General features: G+C 45.6%; 1 protein-coding gene across 1 annotated transcript in view; it reads right to left on the bottom strand.

The window, feature by feature from the left end:
- The window catches only part of TENM2 (teneurin transmembrane protein 2), a 141,211-nt gene that overhangs the window by 9,806 nt on the left and 110,136 nt on the right, over positions 1 to 21,269 (bottom strand). The window contains exons 16-17 of the mRNA XM_019635981.1: positions 6,727 to 7,023; positions 2,761 to 4,375 (exon numbers count right to left, since the gene is read on the bottom strand). Of these exons, the coding sequence (XP_019491526.1) occupies positions 2,761 to 4,375; positions 6,727 to 7,023 (1,912 nt within the window). The remainder of the gene's footprint in view (positions 1 to 2,760; positions 4,376 to 6,726; positions 7,024 to 21,269) is intronic.

Genomic DNA, 21,269 nt, shown 5'->3' with positions numbered 1-21,269 from the left:
AGGAGCTGCTGCCAGCATTCAGAGAGCTGTTTCCAGACAGCAAAGATGCTCTAGAGCACCAGAGAGAGAGAAGGTTCTGTTTTTTTTGCGTTCCTCCCCACTACATCTTAATTACTCCTTCAGCTTAAATTGTGAGTGGCAAGTTCAACCACTCTGCTCAGCTCCTAAGTGGCAAATTAAGACTCATTTAGACGGGGTTTACAGATGAGCCAACACGCGAGTAGCGGAGAATGAGTTGGTGTTCTCTGCTGGGATGCCCTCTCTGGGTGTCGTCTCATCCTGAGTGGGCAGCAGGTGTGGGCCTGTGTCTGCGTCCTGTTCTCTCTCTCCCCAGGCCCCCCTTACACCAGCGCTGACTAGACATCGGCCTACACACGGGGTTTCTCCAACACTACCTTTTATGTCAGACTCTTTCTAATGGTTTCTGGATTCAATTTTGTTGGACTTAGTTCAACTTGATTTAATTCCCATTTATTGAGTCTCCATGAAGCACTGAAATGAGGAAAGCCATCTTGCCATTCAGAAAATTCTGCTAATTTTTTTTTTTTTTTGCCTTTTCAGAAGAACCAGGAAAGTAGCTGAGGGGTCAGTTGAGGTTGATTGTTCTCTGAGAACGATTTTGTTTGGGCCTTGGCAGCTGTGACTATCTGCGCAGTTCACTTTGAGGGCTTCTGAAAATTTGCCGTGGCTGATGCATCCCTCATATCCAGGGCTAAGCAGGGCTTTGAGAAACACATTCTGGGCAGTGGGAGATTCTTCTGCGGCTGTGACAGGCATGGCCTGCCTCCGCGTCCACACTGTTTACTCTGCCCAGAACCCTCTTCCTCTCCCTCCCCCTCCCCCACTTCATAAAGGTCTCTGCTCGAATGTCCCCTCCTCGGAAAGGCCACTGTGAACACCATAAACAAAGCGGACACTGCTCACCACTGTCTAACCCCTTATCCTATGTCCTTCATCTTCACAGCACTTATCATTATCTGAAACTACATACATGTGTGTGTGTGTTCCTGAGACGTCCTTTAATTTGAAGCTGCAGGGAACTGGGGGAGAAAGGAAGAGAGGAAGCTCTGGCCCAGGAGCACAGGAGTGCCTCCTGACAAGGTACAGCGGGCAGGATGTGGGGAAGATCTTGGCCATAGGTCCTGGGCTCCAAAGGGACCAGCTGCTTCAATGGGTCCAGAACTTGTCAGTGAGGCATGGCATGGCCACGCATTGATCTTTAACATCATCTATTTCTTTCTGCAGCCTGGGACGCTGAGGGCAGCACTGTGCTCCAGGTAGCTGCCTCTTCCTTTCCTATCTTGGGGATGGACAAGTGACCCTTTGAGGGTAGAGGCCCAGTAGGCTTGATGTCTCCTTGGCTCATGGCCAAGAGCTATGAGTTTCCTGGAACTTGGGGGTGGGGCTTGGACTTGGGGCCCCCAGGTTGTCCCTCTGCAATGCATGGGCAAGTGAGATAACCCTAGCTTCTTTGCTGGAAGTTGGTCTCTTTGGATGTCTCTCCATCTCTCCATCCATCCATCCATCCATCCATCCATCCATCCATCCATCCATCTATCCATCCATCCATCCATCCATCCATCCATCCATCCATCCATCCATCTATCCAACTATCCATCCAGATTTCCTTGTTTATTTCCCTGAGGGACTTCATCTTGATCTTCACTGTATCTCTAGCACTTAGTATATGTGTGGTGCTATGGAAATATTTGTTGAATGGGTGAATGGATGGATGGATGTGGGTGGATAGGGAGCCTCATTTCACCAATTCTCACTTATCTTGAGGAAGTAGATTATTTGCCCTCCTTAGCCTCTCTATCCATACCATTCTCAAAGCTTCCATTGTCCGTCTGACTTTTGCTCAGTTTGTTTTAGCCTTGACCCATTTCTGCCAACAAGATCCCCTTCGTCAGGCCCAGTGTGATATGGAGCCCTACTGTACATCAAGATTTTCAAATCTTAAGTCATCTACATACACACGCACATACACACCCACACACCTTTGAGAGAAGGGTGTTTGTCTTATTCACCATATTGCCAGAATCTAGCATGGTGCCACTCTAGAAATGCTTGTTGAATAAATAACAGAAGAGAGACCTATAAGGTAGCACAGACTTCATTCTGCTTTGTGTCATCACTGGTTATTTGTAGGTTTTACCTTGGCAGCCTGGTGGTGAGGTCAGGGACTGGGTTGTAGTCACCTCAGCCCCTATGCTAACTCATCGCTACACTAGTAATGATAATGTTAATAACACGAGCAGATACCCTTTTGTGAACACTGACTAAGTGCAGGCTCTAGACTTTATCTACATATGTTTGTTTACTCTGCAAATCATTCTATGGGGTGGTTTCATTAGTTTTATTAGTGGAAACTACAGCTCAGAGAGATTGGACAACTAGCCCATGGTCCATTGGCTTATAAATCAAAGAAAGAGAATTGGAACCAAATATTTCTGACACCAGGGTCACATTCTTTCCCCCGCCATAAGGCTGTTTCCATCTGTTGGGGTAGGAAGGGCTCTTATAAAACTTATTTCAACTGAATGGACTTGGAAATGGTCAGGCCATCTTCAAACAGACTTGGTGACTGCTCTGCCCTGCTGCTACTTGACAGTTCTAGGTACTGTACTGCCCAGTGTTTGCACCTCTCCAGGATTCTAACCTAGCATTAGATGTAAGACCTTCTGAAGTTCCCAACAGTCTACCAGGGCAACCACCCCCCAAGGAGCCACTGCCCAACTGAGGCGGCAAAGTCCTCACCTGTCACGTAGTTCTTCAAATCCAGTTCATTGCTGAGAGGATTGTTGCTCTTGAACATATACAGGTTAAAGGGGGCTGGTTCCTTGCCCACGTTTTTCCACATGGTGTAGTCTGGAGAGGTCCATCGTCCTGCCAGCACATCATAATCACGTTGAGTGAAGTGGACCAGCTTGGTTAGGGGATCGTAGAGACCCCCATGGAAGCCAATGACCATCTGGAAGTCAGGGTTGGAATCATAATATATTTCCCCATAGGCCGTGTACTGCAACTGTTTGATCATGAGACCATTGATGCTGAACACAGCCAGGGGAGTCCCTGTATTATCCGAGGCCACATAGTACTCCTCCCCACTGCTGCTCTCCATGGCAAAGAGGTGACCTTGGAGGTCATAGTAGAGTGAGGTAATCTCTGAGTTGGAGTGATTATAGACATGGGTGATGCGAGTCGGGTTGTGGAGGTCCGAGTAAAAATACTGCAGATGGTGGCCCAGGTTGGTCTTGTAGGAAGCCCGCCGCCCCACTCCATCATAGCGGTATTGGACGCTCCACCCACTGGCCTTGTTGTAGGCTCTCGTTAGGAGGCCCTTGGAGTTGTACTCGAAGATATCAGCCCCTCGCTGGCACAGGTAGCCATCATCATCGATTTTGTACTGCACATCACCAAGCCTGGTTATCCGATCCCGAAGGTCATAGCGCAGGGGCATGAGGCGTACGCTATTGCCCGGGTTCAGCAAGTGGAGGTTCCCATTGAGGTCATAGCTGTAGCGCCAGGTCGGGCGGTCATTGACAGCCACACTCTGGAGCTGCCCATCCCCGTCATAGTCATAGGTGTACTTGGTGGTGTTGGCATAGGGCCCCAGTTTTAGCTCCCTCTTGATCACTCTTCCCATGCTGTCATACTGCACCGTCATCCAGTACATGAGGGACCGGAACATCTCGTACTGGACTTCCTTGATCCGTCCGTGGGTGTCAAAGTGTTTGCTGAGGGTCATCACGGCAGTGGTGATGATCTGGTTGATGTCATAATAGATAACTCCAAACTTTCCAAAGTGCTCAACCTTGCCAGAAATCTCATCATAGCGGTAGAGGTCCACAGGAAGGGGAGTTTCACTTATGACGGGCTTAATGCTTGCGATCCGGAAGCTGTTGTCATGATAGGTATAGTCAAACCTGGCGTTGACCATGCCTTCCTCAGAGAACCTGTAGATCTGCTTGTCTACCAGTGGGCCAATCTTCCGGTACCTGATGGTACAGGAGAAACCCCCACTTTGGAGGTTGACCATCTTCAAAACACCAGTGGTTTCATCATACCCGAATGTGACGGCGGTGCTGTCATAGACAATCTCTGATAACTTGGAGAGTTTCCCATACTTGTAGAACACCTGGCGCCCGGTGCCCAAAAAGGACGTCTTCAGGATGCGGCCATCATCACTGTAGTCAAAGATGACTGAAGCGTTGCTTTCAGGTGGGTTATAAATGTTGCGGATGTAGCCAATGGAGGTGTGTGTGGACATGCTGTGCCGGGCCACGCTGGGCATGGTGACGGCGTGGAGACGGTCCGAGGAGTCATACTCGAATATGTACTGACGCTGACTCTGAAGCAGGAGGACCATGGACTGGAGGAAGGAAAGGGGAAGGGGACACATGAGTTGGCTCTTCAGGACCAATCACTCACATTGACAGAATTTATTCCATTTCCCCAAATGTTACTTCACAAGACATGAAGGATGAGGAAGTTTTGACCAGAGATTACGAGTAGATTGATTTCACTGGGCATGCCAACTCTAGTGGATTATGGCGGCTGGCTGGAGTGGTGCTTCCCAAACTTTAATGTGCACGAGAAACACACAGGGCAAACAAGTGTTGGCAAGGTTGTGGAGAAAAGGGAACCTCATGCACTGGTGGTGGGATTGCAAATTGGCGCAGCCACTATGGAAAACAGTACGGAGAGTCCTCAAAACATTAAAAATAGAACTACTTTATAACCCAGCAACTCCACTCCTGGGTATTTATCCAAAGCAATCCAAAACACTAATTCAAAAAAATATATGCACCCCTATGTTTATTGCAGCACTATTTATAATAGCCAAGACTTGGAAACAACTGAAATGCCTATTGGTAGATGACTGGATAATTGTGGTACATTTATACAATGGAGTATTACTCTGCTATAAAAAAGAATGAAATCTTACCATTTGCAACACCATGGATTGATGTAGAGAATATTATGATGTAGTGAAATAAGTCAGACTGAGAAAGGCAAATACCATATGATCTCACTTATATGTAGAATCTAAAGAACAGAATAAACGAGCAAACAAAATAGAAATAGACTCAGGTAGAGAAAAAATGGATGGTTGCTAGATTGGCGTGGGGGTTGGGAGATGGGGAGAAGGTGAAGGGATTAGAAACTACAAGCTGGTAGTCACAAAATAGTCACGGGGATGTGAAATACAGTATGAGGAATATAATCCGTAATGTTGTAAAGATCATGTAGGGTGCCAGGTGGGCACTGGACTTATCAGGGGGATCACTTCATAGACTGTGTAGATGCCTGACCGCTGCGCTGTACACCTGAAGCTCAAGTAGAGACTTAAGGGGGGTTATCGCTTTGTGAGGGGTGTAAGTGTCTACTCATTATGTTGTTTTGTACACCTGAAACTAATACAATAAAAAAGAAAGAAAGAAAGAAATATGCAGGGACCTTGTTAAAAGGCACATTCTGAGCCAGTAGCTCTGGGAGGAGGTGGGCCTGGGAATCTGCTTTTGTAACAAGCTCCCAGGTGGTGCTGATGGTGCTTGGACCATTCTTTGAGTAGAAGGACAGAGGAGAAAGGCACTGAATTTGCCTCCGGACTCAGTAACAAGGAATCCTGAAATTGTTTAGAAATGACTGCCACTGACCCAGCAGGGGACAGGGGTGACGCCCATACTATGTTTTTGCCACCCTTGATTAAATCTAAAGAGAAAGCACATCCTCCATTTAGAAGCTACTGAAAAGATTAAATCTCCCAGAATCATTGATTCTTTGGGGGAAAAAAATGGCCTCAAGCTCGAGGCAATTAGGAGATCCCTGCCTTCTCTGGTCAAGCAGTCCAGTATTTTATGGCTGAGAACAGTTTCCAGGGAGGAGCTAGAGGGCAGCAGCCCCTCTCTTGCAGAGGAGGTAACAGCGCCGTCTGCAGGTGAACACTGTAATCAGCACGTGAGAGAGGAAGGAACGGAAATGGACCTGCATCCAGGTGAGTGCCCATGAGAGGGTGCGTGAGCCTGCGTCTAACGACTAAATGACCAGGGCAGCCTTCAAAAACCTTGACGTATGCCCTAGGAGGGACCTCCTTTAAATGCTGCTCCACGCGACCTCTTCCGACATGAAGACCTGAACCCGGCACTTTCAGACACAGGGAATTCTGTCGACAGGATCTGTTAGCTGGGCCAGGCGGGAGGGTGTTGCTCTGGGGGCTCGAGCTGTAGGCAACACTCCCTACCCTGATGGTTTAATTTCAGGCGAGGCCGAAATGAGTCACTGTATTTCCAATTCATAAGCAATGACTAGCTAGCTGTGCTGCCAGTGACAGAGTCTGTCAGCGTCAACAGCACTTATTATTATTATTCAAAATCAAATCAGACAATCTGTCCTTTCTGCCATTACTGAGTGTCTAGCACTTTTTTTTTCTTTTGCTTTCAATGGTATTGGGTTGTCGGAAAAGTCATGACGCGTTTTTGCAACGAAAAACATAGGAAAAAATACGTCATGGCTTTTCCGACAACCGCACAGTAGAGCTGAGCTATGAATACCATTTTCTTTCAGGCTTCCTTCTTCCCAGTGAGGGTGGGTGGAGTGTGACCCTTGTAGAGTCAAAGTAAAGATGTTAAATGTCTTATGGCAAAGCGTATCAGGTTCACGTAGAAAGGGCAATGTGAGTAAGAGACAGCACCAGCTGACCGAGGCGGCACGCTCACCCACCTTGTCCAGGTAGGAGTAACTCCACACTTTCCCGTCGGCAAACATACGGGACACGATCCGGCCTTGCTTGTCAATGTCGGTCCGCTCGCTCATGGCCCCACGCTGCAGGCCCGCCAGGCGCCCATTGAAGAAGTAGGAGACATTGACGGCCGCCAGCCCGCTGCTGGGGAGCCAGAGGAAGGGGCGGCCCACCTGGTCGTAGATGATCCTTAGGGTGAACTTCCGGTGATCATCATAGATCTTTTCTGTGCGGATATTCCGGTCATAGTCGATGGACAAGAGGTTCCTCCCATGGACCTAGGAAAACACAATGGGCCTGGTTGGAAAGGCATCGCCTGGGCAGGTCAGCGCAGGCATCTACGGGAGACATGGCCGTTGTGGCCAGGGCACAGTGCGCGTTGGAGAAAGAAATAACCTTGATGTTATTCAGACTAGTGCTTCTAAACTCCTTCACCTCATGGTACATGTAGAAAATGGTAATATTTGAATGCTGCACCGGAATCCAGAAACAAGGCTGCTCGTGGTCAGAGATGGCTGATCTGGGCACGGCTGCAGTGAGCAGTTACCTAGGCTGTGTACTGCACAACTACAAGGGGTGCCATCACGTTGTAGAAAGTGGGAATGGTGAAAATGGTGCAGTGCACAAATTACATCACCATACGCAACAGTCCTGAACCTGGAGGTTCTGGCTGCCTTGACTTGCCATCCTAGGGACAAGAGAATTTGTATACAGGCATACTTTCTTTGGATGCACTTTGCTTTATTGCACTTTTTACAAATTGAAGCCGGGGACCTCTATCAGCAAAAAGATTACGAGTCACTTTATTGTGAGCGTCGCTTTAGTGCAGTTGCCTAGAACCCAACCTACCTCCGAGGTATGCTTGTCTTTGCACACTTATAACCCTTTTTGGGTCATATCATCAGCTGAGTAGGTAACGATCTTTAAGAGCAGGTGCCAAGACTTGTTCTGAAGCCTTAAGTAAAGGTACCTAGGAGGGTGGGGAGAAGGCCTTAGAAATCCATATTTTACAAAGATCTGGGAATCTGAAGGCTCATTCCTATGGGAACTCCTTTACATCTACCTAGAGAAAAATCTTGTCAAGGATGCAAGACATCAGCGAGGAGACCTGAGCAGGGCTGGGGAATTCCAACAAAGGGAAGGACCGATTTACTGAGATTTGAAAGGAGCAGTGGAACTCATCCAGACATGATTTAATATAAATTTAGAAGTTGATCTGATCTGACAGAGAAGAAACCTGTCCCAGAAGGCAGAGCTGGGAGACTAGACTCTGCTTAGGGGTAAAGGAGAGGACTCCTGAGGTTCATCTAGCTCTGAGTGGAGGGCTGGAAGTGAGTAAAATGAGGCCAAATTCAGCTCAGGCGCTTTCAACATAATTGACTGCAAATCCAGACGTCCCTGGGGTGACCATTGGAGGCAATGGAAAATGGAAGTGGGCAGAAGGAAAAGATGTGATAGATGTCTGGTACCTCTGGAGTTTACCCTAATAATTCAATAGCACTGAAGGCTAATAGTGATGATGGTGATGATGATGGTAATGATAACTTTAATGTGCACTGAAAGCTAGTACATGCAGGGATTGCATTAGGTGATTTGCACCTATTGTTTGAGTTGATGCTCACAAGGATCACTCGACAAATAAGGAAACTGAGCGTGAAACAGAGAGGTTACTTACATACTTGCTTGGGGTCACACAGAAGCGAACTGGGAGGGTTTGTCTGGAACTTAGGTCTTAAGGCCAGTTAACCTCTTAGACATTTAACCAGCTTCACTGCTCTCTGTACTATATACACGCTGAGTGCCCTGGATCTGTCAAATGAGGCAGAGACTGAAAAAGCAAGCCACAGCCCTTGAGGGCTCCCTGTTCCAGCTTTTTGGGAAGATCAGGGATAATTCCAATACCACAGACGCCTGCGTTCTGGGGAGCAGCACTGCACCCAGAACTACACTTAACAGCTTCCTTTGGAGGTAGGGGTGTGGCTAACGTGATGTAAGTGGTAGCTGTTAGCTGGGTCTTCTGGGAACCTTAAAGGACGCTGACTCAGCTAGGAAGCAAGCATCCTTTTGTTGTTTCTCGCTTTCCTCCTTTTCGTAGGTGGAATGTGGAGGTGATCCCTGGAGCTCCAGAATTCACCTTGTGAAGATGGGGTGACTTTGAGGATGGAGACCCCAAGGATGATGGCTCACCCAGAGAAAAAGAGTCTAGACCCCATTGACCTAGGTGTCTTCCATGGTCATCCACACCAGCCATGCATTGCTTACCCCGAGACTCCTTCCAGGTCATAGAAATATTTAGCCTGTACCTTGTTTCAGCTGTTGTTATTTCTAAACTCTGTTCCTACCTAGCAAGTTGAAACTAATCTAATCGGATGCAAGCCTCTTATGTTTTACAGGTACTGTGCTAGGTACTTTTGCATACCTGATCCCAGTTTAATCATCACAACAAAGGTAGAAATTATTTTATCTATGCGCAATCGAGCTCAGAGGGGTGACATAGCTAGACAACGCACAGGGGCCGAATTTGAACCAAGGACTGACTACTGGATTCCCCAACCTATTGCTGTTTCCATGGAATCATCCCAGAGTGAAGGCTGTAGAACATTTGTGATAGAATATTTAGAAAAGACAGCACATCGAAGCATGGAGCTAGAAATGAAGGTGGTGAGTCCTTCGCGTTGTAAGGAAACCACTTCAAGTGGGAAGATCCACGTCATCAAAGTTGCAGCAACTGGGAAGAGCCGAGAAGGCAAAAAGTGAGGGGGTAGCATTTTCTTTAATGGGTCCAAATGCTGTCAGAATTACTGGGGTCTTGATCCCAAAGTAGAATCACCATATCCAGAGCGAAGCACAGGCTGGGGACAGAACGACCACTTCCTCCTGAGACAGACGTTCGGCCACATGGGGTTGCCACACTTGGGACAACTGCAGAAGGTTCTTAAAGCTATGCGTTTAAGAATTTCTGTTCAAGCCCTCACCAATGCTTTAGGGGGCAGAATGAATAATGTGGCAGCAAGGGGGAAAGGTTTTCAGTGTTCCCTGAGCCAACAGCTGGTGACCCCACCATGCCTGCGTGTTTCCCGTCTCCTCCTAGCCTCCTTGCCTTTCCTTACTTCCCCCCCACCGCGTGCTTCTCTTTGATAACATCATGCAGCCCCAGTGCATTTATTATTCATTGAACATGAAATCTGTGCTAAGGCCAGGCTTGGTGCCTGCTCGGGAATGCAAGGACGAATGACACCAACGAAGCAATGGCTTACCATATTCTCAGCACTGCCCGTGTTTCATCTTATTTAATCCTCACAACAACACTCTCAGGCAAGCACTATGATTACCCCCATTTTACACGCAAAGCACAGGTAGGTGAAGTGTCCTGCTCAAGTTTGTACACGTAGTAAGCTGTGGAGCCAGGATCCCAACACAGAGTCTGCTGTGTCCACCTCTCAGTACCGCCCCTCTGACCAGCGGCTCTCCATCAGGCCTGCAATTCTAAGCCACCTGGGCTGCTCCCTCCAAGCCCTGCTGCGGGACTGACTCTACAGTGCTGAGTCAGCCCCCCAGGGAATAGAGGCCAGGTGATTCTGATGTGCACCTTGGGTTAAAATGCACTCAGTGGGATATGCAACCCTATCTGCAGTTACTTGGGAGAGACCAATAGGTGAGTCATATACGCACAACATAAACGTGCATGTGTGTATCTGTATGTGTGTGTGTGTGTGTATATATATATATATATATATATATATATATATATATATATATGAGAATATATACTATAACACAGAATCCTGAGAGGTACCAACATATAAATCATGTATATTAGCATGACTATCATTATAACAACTCAATTAGAATGTCAGGGTGCTAAGATTGCAGAAAGAACTGAATAGTGGACAAGCACAGAAGAGGGGTCCCCAACCTCTGACTGCCAACATTTGAGTTTGTTGCTACTACTTAGAGCTGACGGACCTCTGACCCCTGACCTGGGTGCACCAACCATAAAGAATAGGCACTAACCATTAGCCATTGATAATTTAAGGTAGGACTTTATTACCAAATTCATCATGTCCCCGGGAAGGGATTTTATTATAGCTCTGGTTTGAGTTAACTTTTCATTTTCCTGTTTCATTGCGATCTAATTGACCTACATCACTGTATAAGTTGAAGGTGGATACCTAATGATTTGACTTACATATATCGTGAAATGATTACCTCGGTAAGTTTAGTTAACATTCATCATCTCGTACAGACAAAAGAGAAAATGAAAAGCGAGTATTTTTCTCCTTGTAATGAGAAGTCTTAACAACTATTATATATGGATATATCATTCAGCAGAGCTCATTGCAGTCTTCATGTTGTACGTCAGCTCCCTAATCCTTAGTTATCTTACGACTAGAAATTTGTGCTTTTCCACCACCTTCCTCCAATTACTCCTTCCCCTAGCCCCGCCCCCTGGTAACCACAAATAAATAATCTGATCTCTTTTTCTATGAGTTAGGGTTTTTTTTTTGTTTTTTGTTTTAAGATTCCACACATAAGTGAGACCATGCAGTATTTGTCTTTTCTCTGACTTATTTTACTTAGCACAGTGCCCTCCAGGTCCATGCATGTTGTTGCAAATGGCAGGGTTTCCTCATTTTATATGGCTGAATAATATTCCATTGTATACATATATACCACATTTTCTTTATCCATTCATCCATTGGTGAGACTTAGGTTATTTCCATGTCTTGACTATTGTAAATAATTCTGCTATGGATTTGGGGGTGCAGATAGCTCTTGGACAGTGTTTTCATTTCCTTTGAATATATTCCCAGAAGTGGAACTGCTGGATTGCATGGTTGTGTCTTGTCTACGAAGAGTTGCTATTTCTTCTTGTGAGGGGGAGTGAAGTCAGGACCAACCTATATCGCCATCCTGGTGATGTCACTACAAGTTAATTCCTGAAATATGTAATCTCTATAAAAATGCCCAATCCTTCTAATAATTAAATATGATAAATTGACTGGAAGCTGAGCCAAGGAGATCAGGCTAGTTGTGTAATTTGATTAGAATCAAATATCTTTAATTATGAAGGTGCCATTTGTGAAGAGGGGGTACCTCAGCTGTGGGGTGTGAGATGTTGGAGGGTTCGACAGGCATCGTCAACCCTTCCTGGGCACCTGCCCCCCAGCTTAGATTGTGCAGGAGCTTTAATTTAGCCACACTGTTCTCTTTTTCCAAATTAAATTACCCATCTAACAATATTTAAATTAACCTTGAGGCTTCCTGGAGAACATAAAAGTTATTTTGAATTATTTCCACTGCCAGGATCAGCATAATTCCCTTCCCAGCTGGCTCGGTAGGTTTTCAGCAATAGAGAAACCAATTTTTAAATTAATACAATTTTGTATTTGTAAGGAAGCCATTATTTTTAATTATCGGGCATTTTCCTCAGCCTGGCTTCCCCAGTTAATAAAACTCAGCTATTTAGCATGGATTTTATTTTTGCAGAGGGTAGACTTTGGGAAGTAGCTTCCCCTGTGGGATCTCCCCTCCGAATGTTTTGATCTCACCAAGCACACGCCTGTCACAAGGAGGTTCATAAAAAACCCTGAGAAAAGGAAACGCTGTCGTCAAAATGGCCCTGCTGGGCCTATAACCAGTGACTCTGACTTAGCTCGAGGGGCGGTGATGGGAGGTGGTGATTTGAGAAACACGAAGGAGGAAATTAACACTGGGCTAGATCTCCTCCAGGAAATGGCGTTGCAGCACAGCAGGAAAGATTGCAGTTAGACTCATACAAGAACCGTTCAGCCATCATGCTTTGAGTATGGGAAACTGAAAAAAGATTATTAGCGAGGGAGGGCATGAGATGGTCCATGTCTGGCGATGTTTAAAAACAGAATTCCTGTCTTGGGGAGTTTAGTTATTCACCTGGCCTACATGACATCTTCATTTCCTTTCTGGGATTTAAAAAGCAGCTTCTCCCCAGGTCCCACACAACACTCAGTGCTACATTGGGAGCAGTGCTTGTGCAGACAAAACAACTTGCTATAAATTTAATATTAGCTTAAATAATGCATAATGAGAAGGGTAAGCCTCTGCAAACACATTAAATAATGTATTCCCCAAGCAAACACTATTTTTGGATGACTTGCTATTTTGGATGGCGGCGAGGTAGACCTGAATGTGAGTTGCCGTTTTGACCATGATTAACTTTGTCATTGCAAAGCAGTGCCTTTACCACCGTGCCTCAGTTTCCTTATCTGGCCTGTGAGCTTCTGGTGGGTAGAGACTTTATCTTATTTTTCTTAATGTCCCTATTATTTTAGACAGCGCTTGGTGCTCAACAAACATTTGTAAATGAGGGGGTTGAATTAGACTGAGTATAAGAATCCTGACAACTCTGATGATCTAAGGTTCTACCATGGGAACCCGAGAGCAGAAAATGTGACCAGGACATCTGTGAGCTCCAAATATCTGAAAGGTTTCATTCCAAAGAGCCATCAGAGTCATTCTGGAAGGCTGCCCCCTCCCCGCAAGATTTGGAATTAATAGAGGTCAAAGGGAACAGATTTTCATGACATCAACTTAAAATCCCATTCATTCAATATTTCCTGAGTACCTACTGTGTGCTTGTTACTGTGATCAGCACTTTAGAGTGAGACAGCTCTAGCCCCTGCCCTCATGAAGCTTACAGGTCAAGGAGGACCCCATACATACCCTTGACCTGATTCCCAGCTAGTTTGTTCCAGCCATGCTGACTCCTTCTGTTCAAGGTACAACTAACCGTCTGTCTCTTCTGCCTCAGGGCCTTTGCATGGGGCCTAGCATAGGAGCCTTTCCTTCCATCTCAGTCCTGGAAAATCCTTCCTCTTCATTCAGTTCTCAGCTCAAATGTCATTTACTCAGAGTGGCATTAACCTAAATCAGATATTCCCTATTATCCCCAACCCTATATTTTATTTATAGCATCCATAACGATTAAAAAAAAATTTTTTTTTAAGATTCTATTGGGGAATTAGGGGAGGGGAACAGTGTTGGGGAATCGGGGAAGGGGAACAGACAAGTTGCTGTCCTTTTGTTCTTCCGTCTAGTTGTAGAGGACGTCACTTCACTGGCCCATGTTGGTATTATCATTGTGCTCTTCCCAGGTGAGGCAGTCGCTTGCCGGTCACTAGACGGCGGCTCACAGCAGCTCTTGGCAGCTCACACTGGCTGCCGGCCGCTCATGGTAGTTTTACGGCAGCCCACTGCAGCCTCACTGCAGCCTATGCTGTCACTGGCGACTCACGGCAGCCCAGCTCCAGGTCGAGCTGTTCACCATTTTAACTGTAGAGGGTGCAGCATCACTCGCCCTAATGTGGGATCCGAACCGGAGCCCAGCTGCTCAGAGCTGGCGTCCCAAGCCAGATCTTAACCAACGTGCCACTCGGCTGGCCCCATAACGATTTCTTTGATGAAGCTTCATGAGGATCTTTCCACTTTTCCATCACACCCTCCAAAACAGCAAGTCACCCCAAAGTGGAACTTGCTTGGGGGAATGCATTGTTTTATGTGTTGGCAGAAATTTGCTTTTCTGATCATGTATTATTGAAGCTAATATTAAATTTATCACAAGTTGTTCTGCCTATACGAGCACAGCTCACAATTTAGAGTCTTCTATTTTGCTCACCAATATACACACTCAGTGCCTATACAGTGCCAGGAACATGATTGCTATTTGAAAAACATTCTGGTGGGTGCAGAATGAATGCGCTGTGGCAGGAAAGAGTTGATGAAACCCAGGCTTTCACAATGACTGTGTATGTTAACAGACCCATCTGAGTGCGCTCCATGCAGAACTGAGTTTGTGTGTGTGTGTGTGTGCGCGCGTGCACGCACACACACTCATGCACGGCTGCCTCACACTGTGCTCCTCTGTCACTGTCATTTGCCACAAAAGTAAAAGTAACACAAGCCAACGTGTAATTGCAATGTCATATTAATTATATGGAAACCAAAACAAAATTACTAACTCCCACTCCTTCTTGGAATACTAATAACACTAATACCAATATCATGATGGAAGATTATCTTGGAAGCAATTTTTCTTTTGTTCTGCCACCTACACATGTAGCTGTTTCTTGCTTTTGCAATCTTTATGTAAATCATAATCAGGAGGAAATATCCTAGAGAGAGGTTATATGCCTTCTTTTTCAGAGGGAACCATGCACTAAATCCATTTTAGGAAAGCACGTAAGCTTTAAATCTTAGTAGAAGGGGTCAGTTTCAGTTCTGCCTTCTGAGAGTCCAGCAAAAGAGCTTTCTGGGGGGAGGGGAGGAGGCATTAATACATTTACCGATCCTCAGGGCCAGCCTTTTGCCTTACGATTAGGCTTTGGAGGATGTAGAATATATTTGGGGGGTGTGTGTGTGTATGTGAGTGTGATTTAACCTACCATCTCTTCCTTCTTTGGGTACAGCACCCCCTTTCTATAAGGTTTCCCTTGTCTAGGAAGTTTTACTGAGATGACCATCACAAGATCCATGTGTCCACATGTGACACATGTGACCCAGGCCTGGCCAATCAGATCCCCATTTCCCTGACCAGTGATTGGCCCAGGGGTGTGAGCTCCATCTGTGCCAGGCCAATCACAGTTCCTCCAAAAGATTAAAAACGACGGTGGGGGAGGTCCTTTCCTTTTTCCTCTGGGATCACAAAGCTGAGCTGACACCAGCCTGGAGTCCACTTTGACCAAGTCTGCCTGAACCATCCCCTTCCCCACCAGTGTGAAGAGGTCACCAGGCTACTGTAGGAAAAAATTAGGCCAACTGCCAAGAGAAACACTGCTGGGGGATGGAAGGGGCTGTGAGAAAGAGAGACCTCAGCCTGATGACATCCTTTGGGTTTCTGGAGTCACTGAGCTAGTCCTTCTCTTGTGGGGGCTGTTAGGCAGGACCAAGCGTATCCTTTTTTATTACGCTAGTTTGAGTGCACTTCTTGTCTTTTGCAGCAGAAAGATTCCTGACAGATATAGGGGCAACGTGTTTGTGAACTCATGCCTGCTTTTAGTGGGGAAGTGGGATTTATGTGCTAAGCACCTTCGCAGGAAGAGCCTTAAGGGGACATGGTCATCACACTTTCCTTATTACCTGTTGTCTGAGCGTCTACCACAGAGCGCTTGTCACCAGGGATGTGGTGGTGAGGCGGTCGCTGTGCTCATGGCCCTTACAGATGCCCTGACGCAACCGTGTCATGTGTTTCTGAAAGGCCAGAGAGAACAGAGAAAGGAGTGGTGTGTGGTGAGGGGAAGATGGGAGGGGGGTGGGCTCTTCCCAATGAGATTCCTTGAAAAGGCCTTGGGAGGGTATCGAAAGTCCTCCCCACACCAAATGTGGGCAGGGAAGAAGCGATGAACACTCCAGGTTTTGCCAAAGCATCATAAAGCTTTTGGCGGAAGGATGTGGTTTGAGGTCCATCCATCTGCCATCTTATATTTCACCAGCCTATCCAGAAGAGCTGCTGACAGCTGTTAGAAGGGGTGCCGGGTAGGTTAGAATTTCACTGGGCACTGCTCTATTGTGATCGCTTCTCTGGGCTTTTTGGTCTTCTCTGAACTCCAGGGAAGCTCAGAGCCTTGGGCCCTCACACCCCTCAATTAGCCCGACTCCCAGCAGCGTGCCAGTCCCTGGGAGAAGCCAGGCTATTTGCTTCAATGCATGACACCCTCAGTTGCTGCTCCCCAGATTCTCTGCTATCCACGGGGGAGTGAAAATTACATGGTGCTGGTTAAATGGTTGCACTTTAATGATAGTTCGTTGAATTTCTTCCCCCTTCCAAGAGGCAGGGACAGGGCTGTTGGAATCTGATACCTCAGTTTGGGGGTTCTGTTCCCAGGCTTTCTCCTTCACATAGCATGGCCAGCCCTGGAAGTCTGGAGAGCTACTCGGCTTCCGGGTCTCTCTGATTGTGGAGAGGGACCCTCAAAAGGCGAGCATGTCGGAGGAACCCAGCTAGCTGCCAAATCCTGTTACTGCGTGTGCTTAGGATCTCCCAGATCGCGCTTCCTCCTCTTTTTTCTCTTTACTGCTGCTGATTTAGTTTGGATCACTGCAACGGCTGCTGTGGTCTCCCTCCTCCTATCATGTCCCCTTCTAACCTGTCCTCCTCCACACCTGAGGGAGCCTGAGAGGTCTGTCTGTTTTTTTCCCCCATGAATGCTGAGGTGGCATTGCAGAGATGAAGGATACATTTCTGTCATAATCGTGGTGACGCTTGGTGAGGGACTGGTGTCTCCGCATTTAAGCAGTTTGTGAGTCCTGCATCCATAGGGCAGGATGTCCGTCCTAGTGTCTGACACCTGGCCGTGCTCTATGTCTTTCCCGGAAGGTGAAGGGCAGTGTTAAACTCACACGTCGTGAGCTGCTTCAGCCTCTGAGTTTCCTTAGTAAATGTGGTGGAGACCAGTTTGCAGCCGCTCTGGCAACTTGCCTCTGTTTGCTCAAAGTTGGATTTTGCCGGCATATAAAAATCTAAAATTTGTACTCATGTATAGTTACATTTGTTGAACTTGTTTATTGCTTGTAAAATATTTTCAATTGAGTCTCTTGTTCTCCAAATAATGATAGTTTTGCTTTCTTGCTTTTTATTGTCTATTCATTAAAAAAATTATATATATATATATATAATTTGCCAACAACCATCAGCTTGTTTTCTGTATCTACACATCTGTTTCTACTTTTTTTATTCATTGATTTTGTGTTTTAGATTCTACATATAAGTGAGATCATATGATATTTTGTCTTTCTCTGTCTGATGTATTTCACTTAGTGTAATACCCTCTAGGTCCATTCATGTTGTCACAAATGTCTAGATTCCATCCTTTTTTATTGCTGAATAATATTCAATTGCATATACACACATCTTCTTTATCCATTTATCTTTTGATGGGCACCTAGATTGCTTCAACATCTTCACTATTACTAGTTATGCTGCAGTGAACACAGGGGTGCATATATCTTTCTGAATTAGTGGTTTTTTTTCTTCCTTCAGATAAATACCCAGAAGTGGAATTGCTGCATCATACGGTAACTCTATTTTTAATTTTTTGAGGAACCTCCATACTGTTTTCCATAGTGGCTGCACTAATTTACAAGCCAACCATCAGTGCATGAGGGTTCCCTTTTCTCCATATCCTCGCCAACACTTGTTTGTTGATTTATTGGTGGTAGCCATTCTGACAGGTGTAAGGTGATATCTCACTGTGGTTTGATTTGCATTTACCTGATGATTAGTGATGTTGAGCATCTTTTCATGTGTCTGTTGGCCATCTGTACGTCCTCTTGGGAGAAATGTTTCTTCAGGCCCTCTGTCCATTTTTAAATAGGATTGCTTGTTTTTTTGGTGTTAAGTTTTATGCGTTCTTTAGATATTTTAGGTATTAACCCTTTATCATTTGTAAATCTCTTCTGCCATTCGGTATGTTGTCTTTTCATTTTGTTGATGGTTTCCTTTGCTGGGAAAAAACTTTTAGTTTCATGTAGTCCCATTTATTTATTTTTTCATTGGTTTCCCTTGCTTGAGGAGATATATTCAAAAGATATTGCTAAGAGTGATGTGTATATTTGCTTCTAGGAGTTTTATGGTTTCAGGTCTAACATTTAAGTCTTTAATTCTCTTTGAGTTTATTTTTGTACATGGTGTAAGAAAGTGGTCCAGTTTCATTTTTTTTTGCATGTTTCTGTCCAGTTTTGCCAACATCACTTATTGAGGACACTGTCTTTACCCCATTGTATATGCTTGCCTCCTTTGTTATAGATTAATTGACCATATAAGTGAGGATTTATTTCTGGGCTCTGAGAGATCTTTCTAATGCTACACATCCCAACACATCACTCTGCTAATTAAACCCTGGAACAGCTCCCCACTGTCTTCAGGATCAACGCCAGCCCAGCAAATTGCTCTTTTCCACGTGTGGCCCCGGCTAGCTCCCTCTTTTTTGCACCCCAGTGTAACACATTCCCCTCCTCTCTGGTCAAACGGAGTTCAAGTTTTCTGAAATGCCGTTCCCTCTTTTGACCTCTTTGCTGTTTCACAGCAGCACTTTCTGTCTGCTCATCCCTTCCCTAGCTCTCTGCCTGGCTAATTCCTACCGCTCTTCAGTTTTCAACTCTTCTGTGATGCCCTTCTTGATCCCTTGTCAACCCTCAGACCCTACTGGGGTGCCTGAGACCCTGCTATGAGTTCACCAACTCTGCTTTCATTTTCTTGTTCTTAGGCGCTCAGAAAGACAACATTTCCTGGGCTTCCTTGGAGGTGAGTTGAAGTCACCCCACCATGCTCTCACTAGGGTGGGAAGAAATGATGCATACCACATCCAGCCCTGCTCAATCCAGCCCCTTCAACCATCTAAGCCCTCTTCCCCTTCCACAGCAGCCTTAGAGGTCAGGCGCTGAAATGACAGCATCACAAGGTGTAACAAACACAGCGAGTCACCACTAAGAGCGGCCTGACACATGTGGACTGTGTGCCCCTTCGATCTCAGGTCTTGTCATCTGCCCACAGCCTACCCTCTCCTGAGTAATACAATGAAGTGCCCCTTTCCTTGTGATATTAACCTCTGTTATAGCCTACATCACGCTGCCTACACTGTCTTCTCCACCAGACTGTAAGCTCCTTGATGGCAAGAATTTAGTTTTAGCTCTCTATAGTCTACTCGCTCCATAGCGCTTGATATATAGTTGGCATTTGGTAAAACATCTCCTTTTGTTTAGAATTTGAGGTATTGGTTTAATTTGCAGCCCCAATAACAGAAGGGACTTATACCAAAGAGAAAATAAAACTAGACACACACAGGAAACCAAACAAATGGTTATAAAACGTAATGTTCGCCTAAGAGTCTAGTCTAGTAAACATCTTCTGAAGGAATGAAAAATCTCAGGGCCCCATTTGACAATGGAATCAAAATAGAGTGAAAGGAAATGTCAGGCTGGAAGGTAAGGAGAGAAGAGTCTTTGGTTTAGTGGCTGCAGACTTCCCTGCCATGGGCTCATGGAGTCGCTGAGGCAAAGGACCCTCCCCCGTTCTCCTAATCCATCCCACATCACACCCCACCTTTCCTTGACACCTTCTTCCAATGGCTCCCCTGCAATTGCCAGGAGTTGCTTTTATTTCGTTCACTAAACAATGGATGAATTGAATTAAAATAAATGAGATGCAAATAAATTCCAGGCTTTCTCCCTCATTTTCAAATTACATTTTCAGTCCACTCAACCTGTTATAATCTCATAGTGATTTTCATTTAAGAGAGCTAAATGGATATGTGATTGTTGTTACAGGAACTAACACTAGACAATTAAGTGTTGAGGTGTTGATAGATAAAGCTGTGTTTTGATTTGCATAAACATGATGCCAGCGAATCTAACCCTGGCAGGAATTCAGTTAGGAGACTTGCGCACCCAGCTTTTGCTGATTTCCACAAGTCCCGTTAGTAAGATTTTTCACCTTCAGAGTTGGGAGTATAGCCATTTTATATTAGGGCCACATCTAACTTTATTTTGAAAACTTAGTCGAAATGCCTAACTGATTTATCAGAGAAAAGGCATGATGACTACTTATAATCAACTTCTCCAGTGCAGAGTATCAAAAATCAATTATACAGCCCTGAAATCCAGTCCTTGAGGATTTAGCTACTAATCTCATTTCGTTTTTGTCTTTAGGAGGATACTGCAGCTTGCAACTCTGCAGATACCAGCAGAGGAAGAAAAACACAGGAGTCAGCTGATAACCTAATGTGGAGAATTAAACTTCACCTAGACAAATGCAGAATCGTAATATGGAGTGGCCTGGGTCCTGCAGGGAGGTCAGTTGGGCTGTCTGAATTTCACTCTAATAACCCAGCAAAAATTATGGCCCAAGTTTTGTGAGTGGTAAGCCTTCTACTCTTAGGGATTCCTAAGCATTAGTTACACCCTGCCGTGTTCCACTGTTTACTGTCTTCCTAGTGCTTATCTCAATCCACAATTACTTCAGTTATTTCCTTTAGTTATTATCTGTCCCTCTTGCCCTCACCCCTGAAAGTCCGCTGCAGGAGCGCAGGGATTGTATGTGCTGTGCCATGTATCTCCATTGCATAGCACAGTGCCTAGCTCATGGAGCTCAATAAATACGAGCCGAATTTGATGACGCCTGGGACCCCTAGGATGGCCCCCTGGGGGTAAGAAACAGTCCCTCTGAGTGTCAGGTAAGTAACCAGAGCGGGACCCAGATTATCTGGATACCCAGGGATCGAAACAAGAAGCTGTGTGGCCTGGTGATTAAGAATACTGGGCAAGTGAACCACATAGAAAGACGGAACTGGGGCTGAATCTGGCTTTGCCATTTTTTAGCCATTGTGCCCCTGGACAGGTTAATTAGATTCCCCAGAGCCTGTGTTTCCTCACCTGAGAAATAAAGATATTATTAACAACCCCCACGGGGCTGCTGAAAATAGTATCATACAAGTAAAGCATTTAACATAGTGCTTATATCATAAACATCTTCAATAAATATTATGTGTTAATT

Source organism: Hipposideros armiger, unplaced genomic scaffold (genome assembly GCF_001890085.2).
Source record: "Hipposideros armiger isolate ML-2016 unplaced genomic scaffold, ASM189008v1 scaffold_25, whole genome shotgun sequence".
Classification (NCBI taxonomy): Eukaryota; Metazoa; Chordata; class Mammalia; order Chiroptera; family Hipposideridae; genus Hipposideros; species Hipposideros armiger.
The sequence above is the reverse complement of the archived record's forward strand: the minus strand, read 5'-3'. Positions and strand labels throughout refer to the sequence as shown.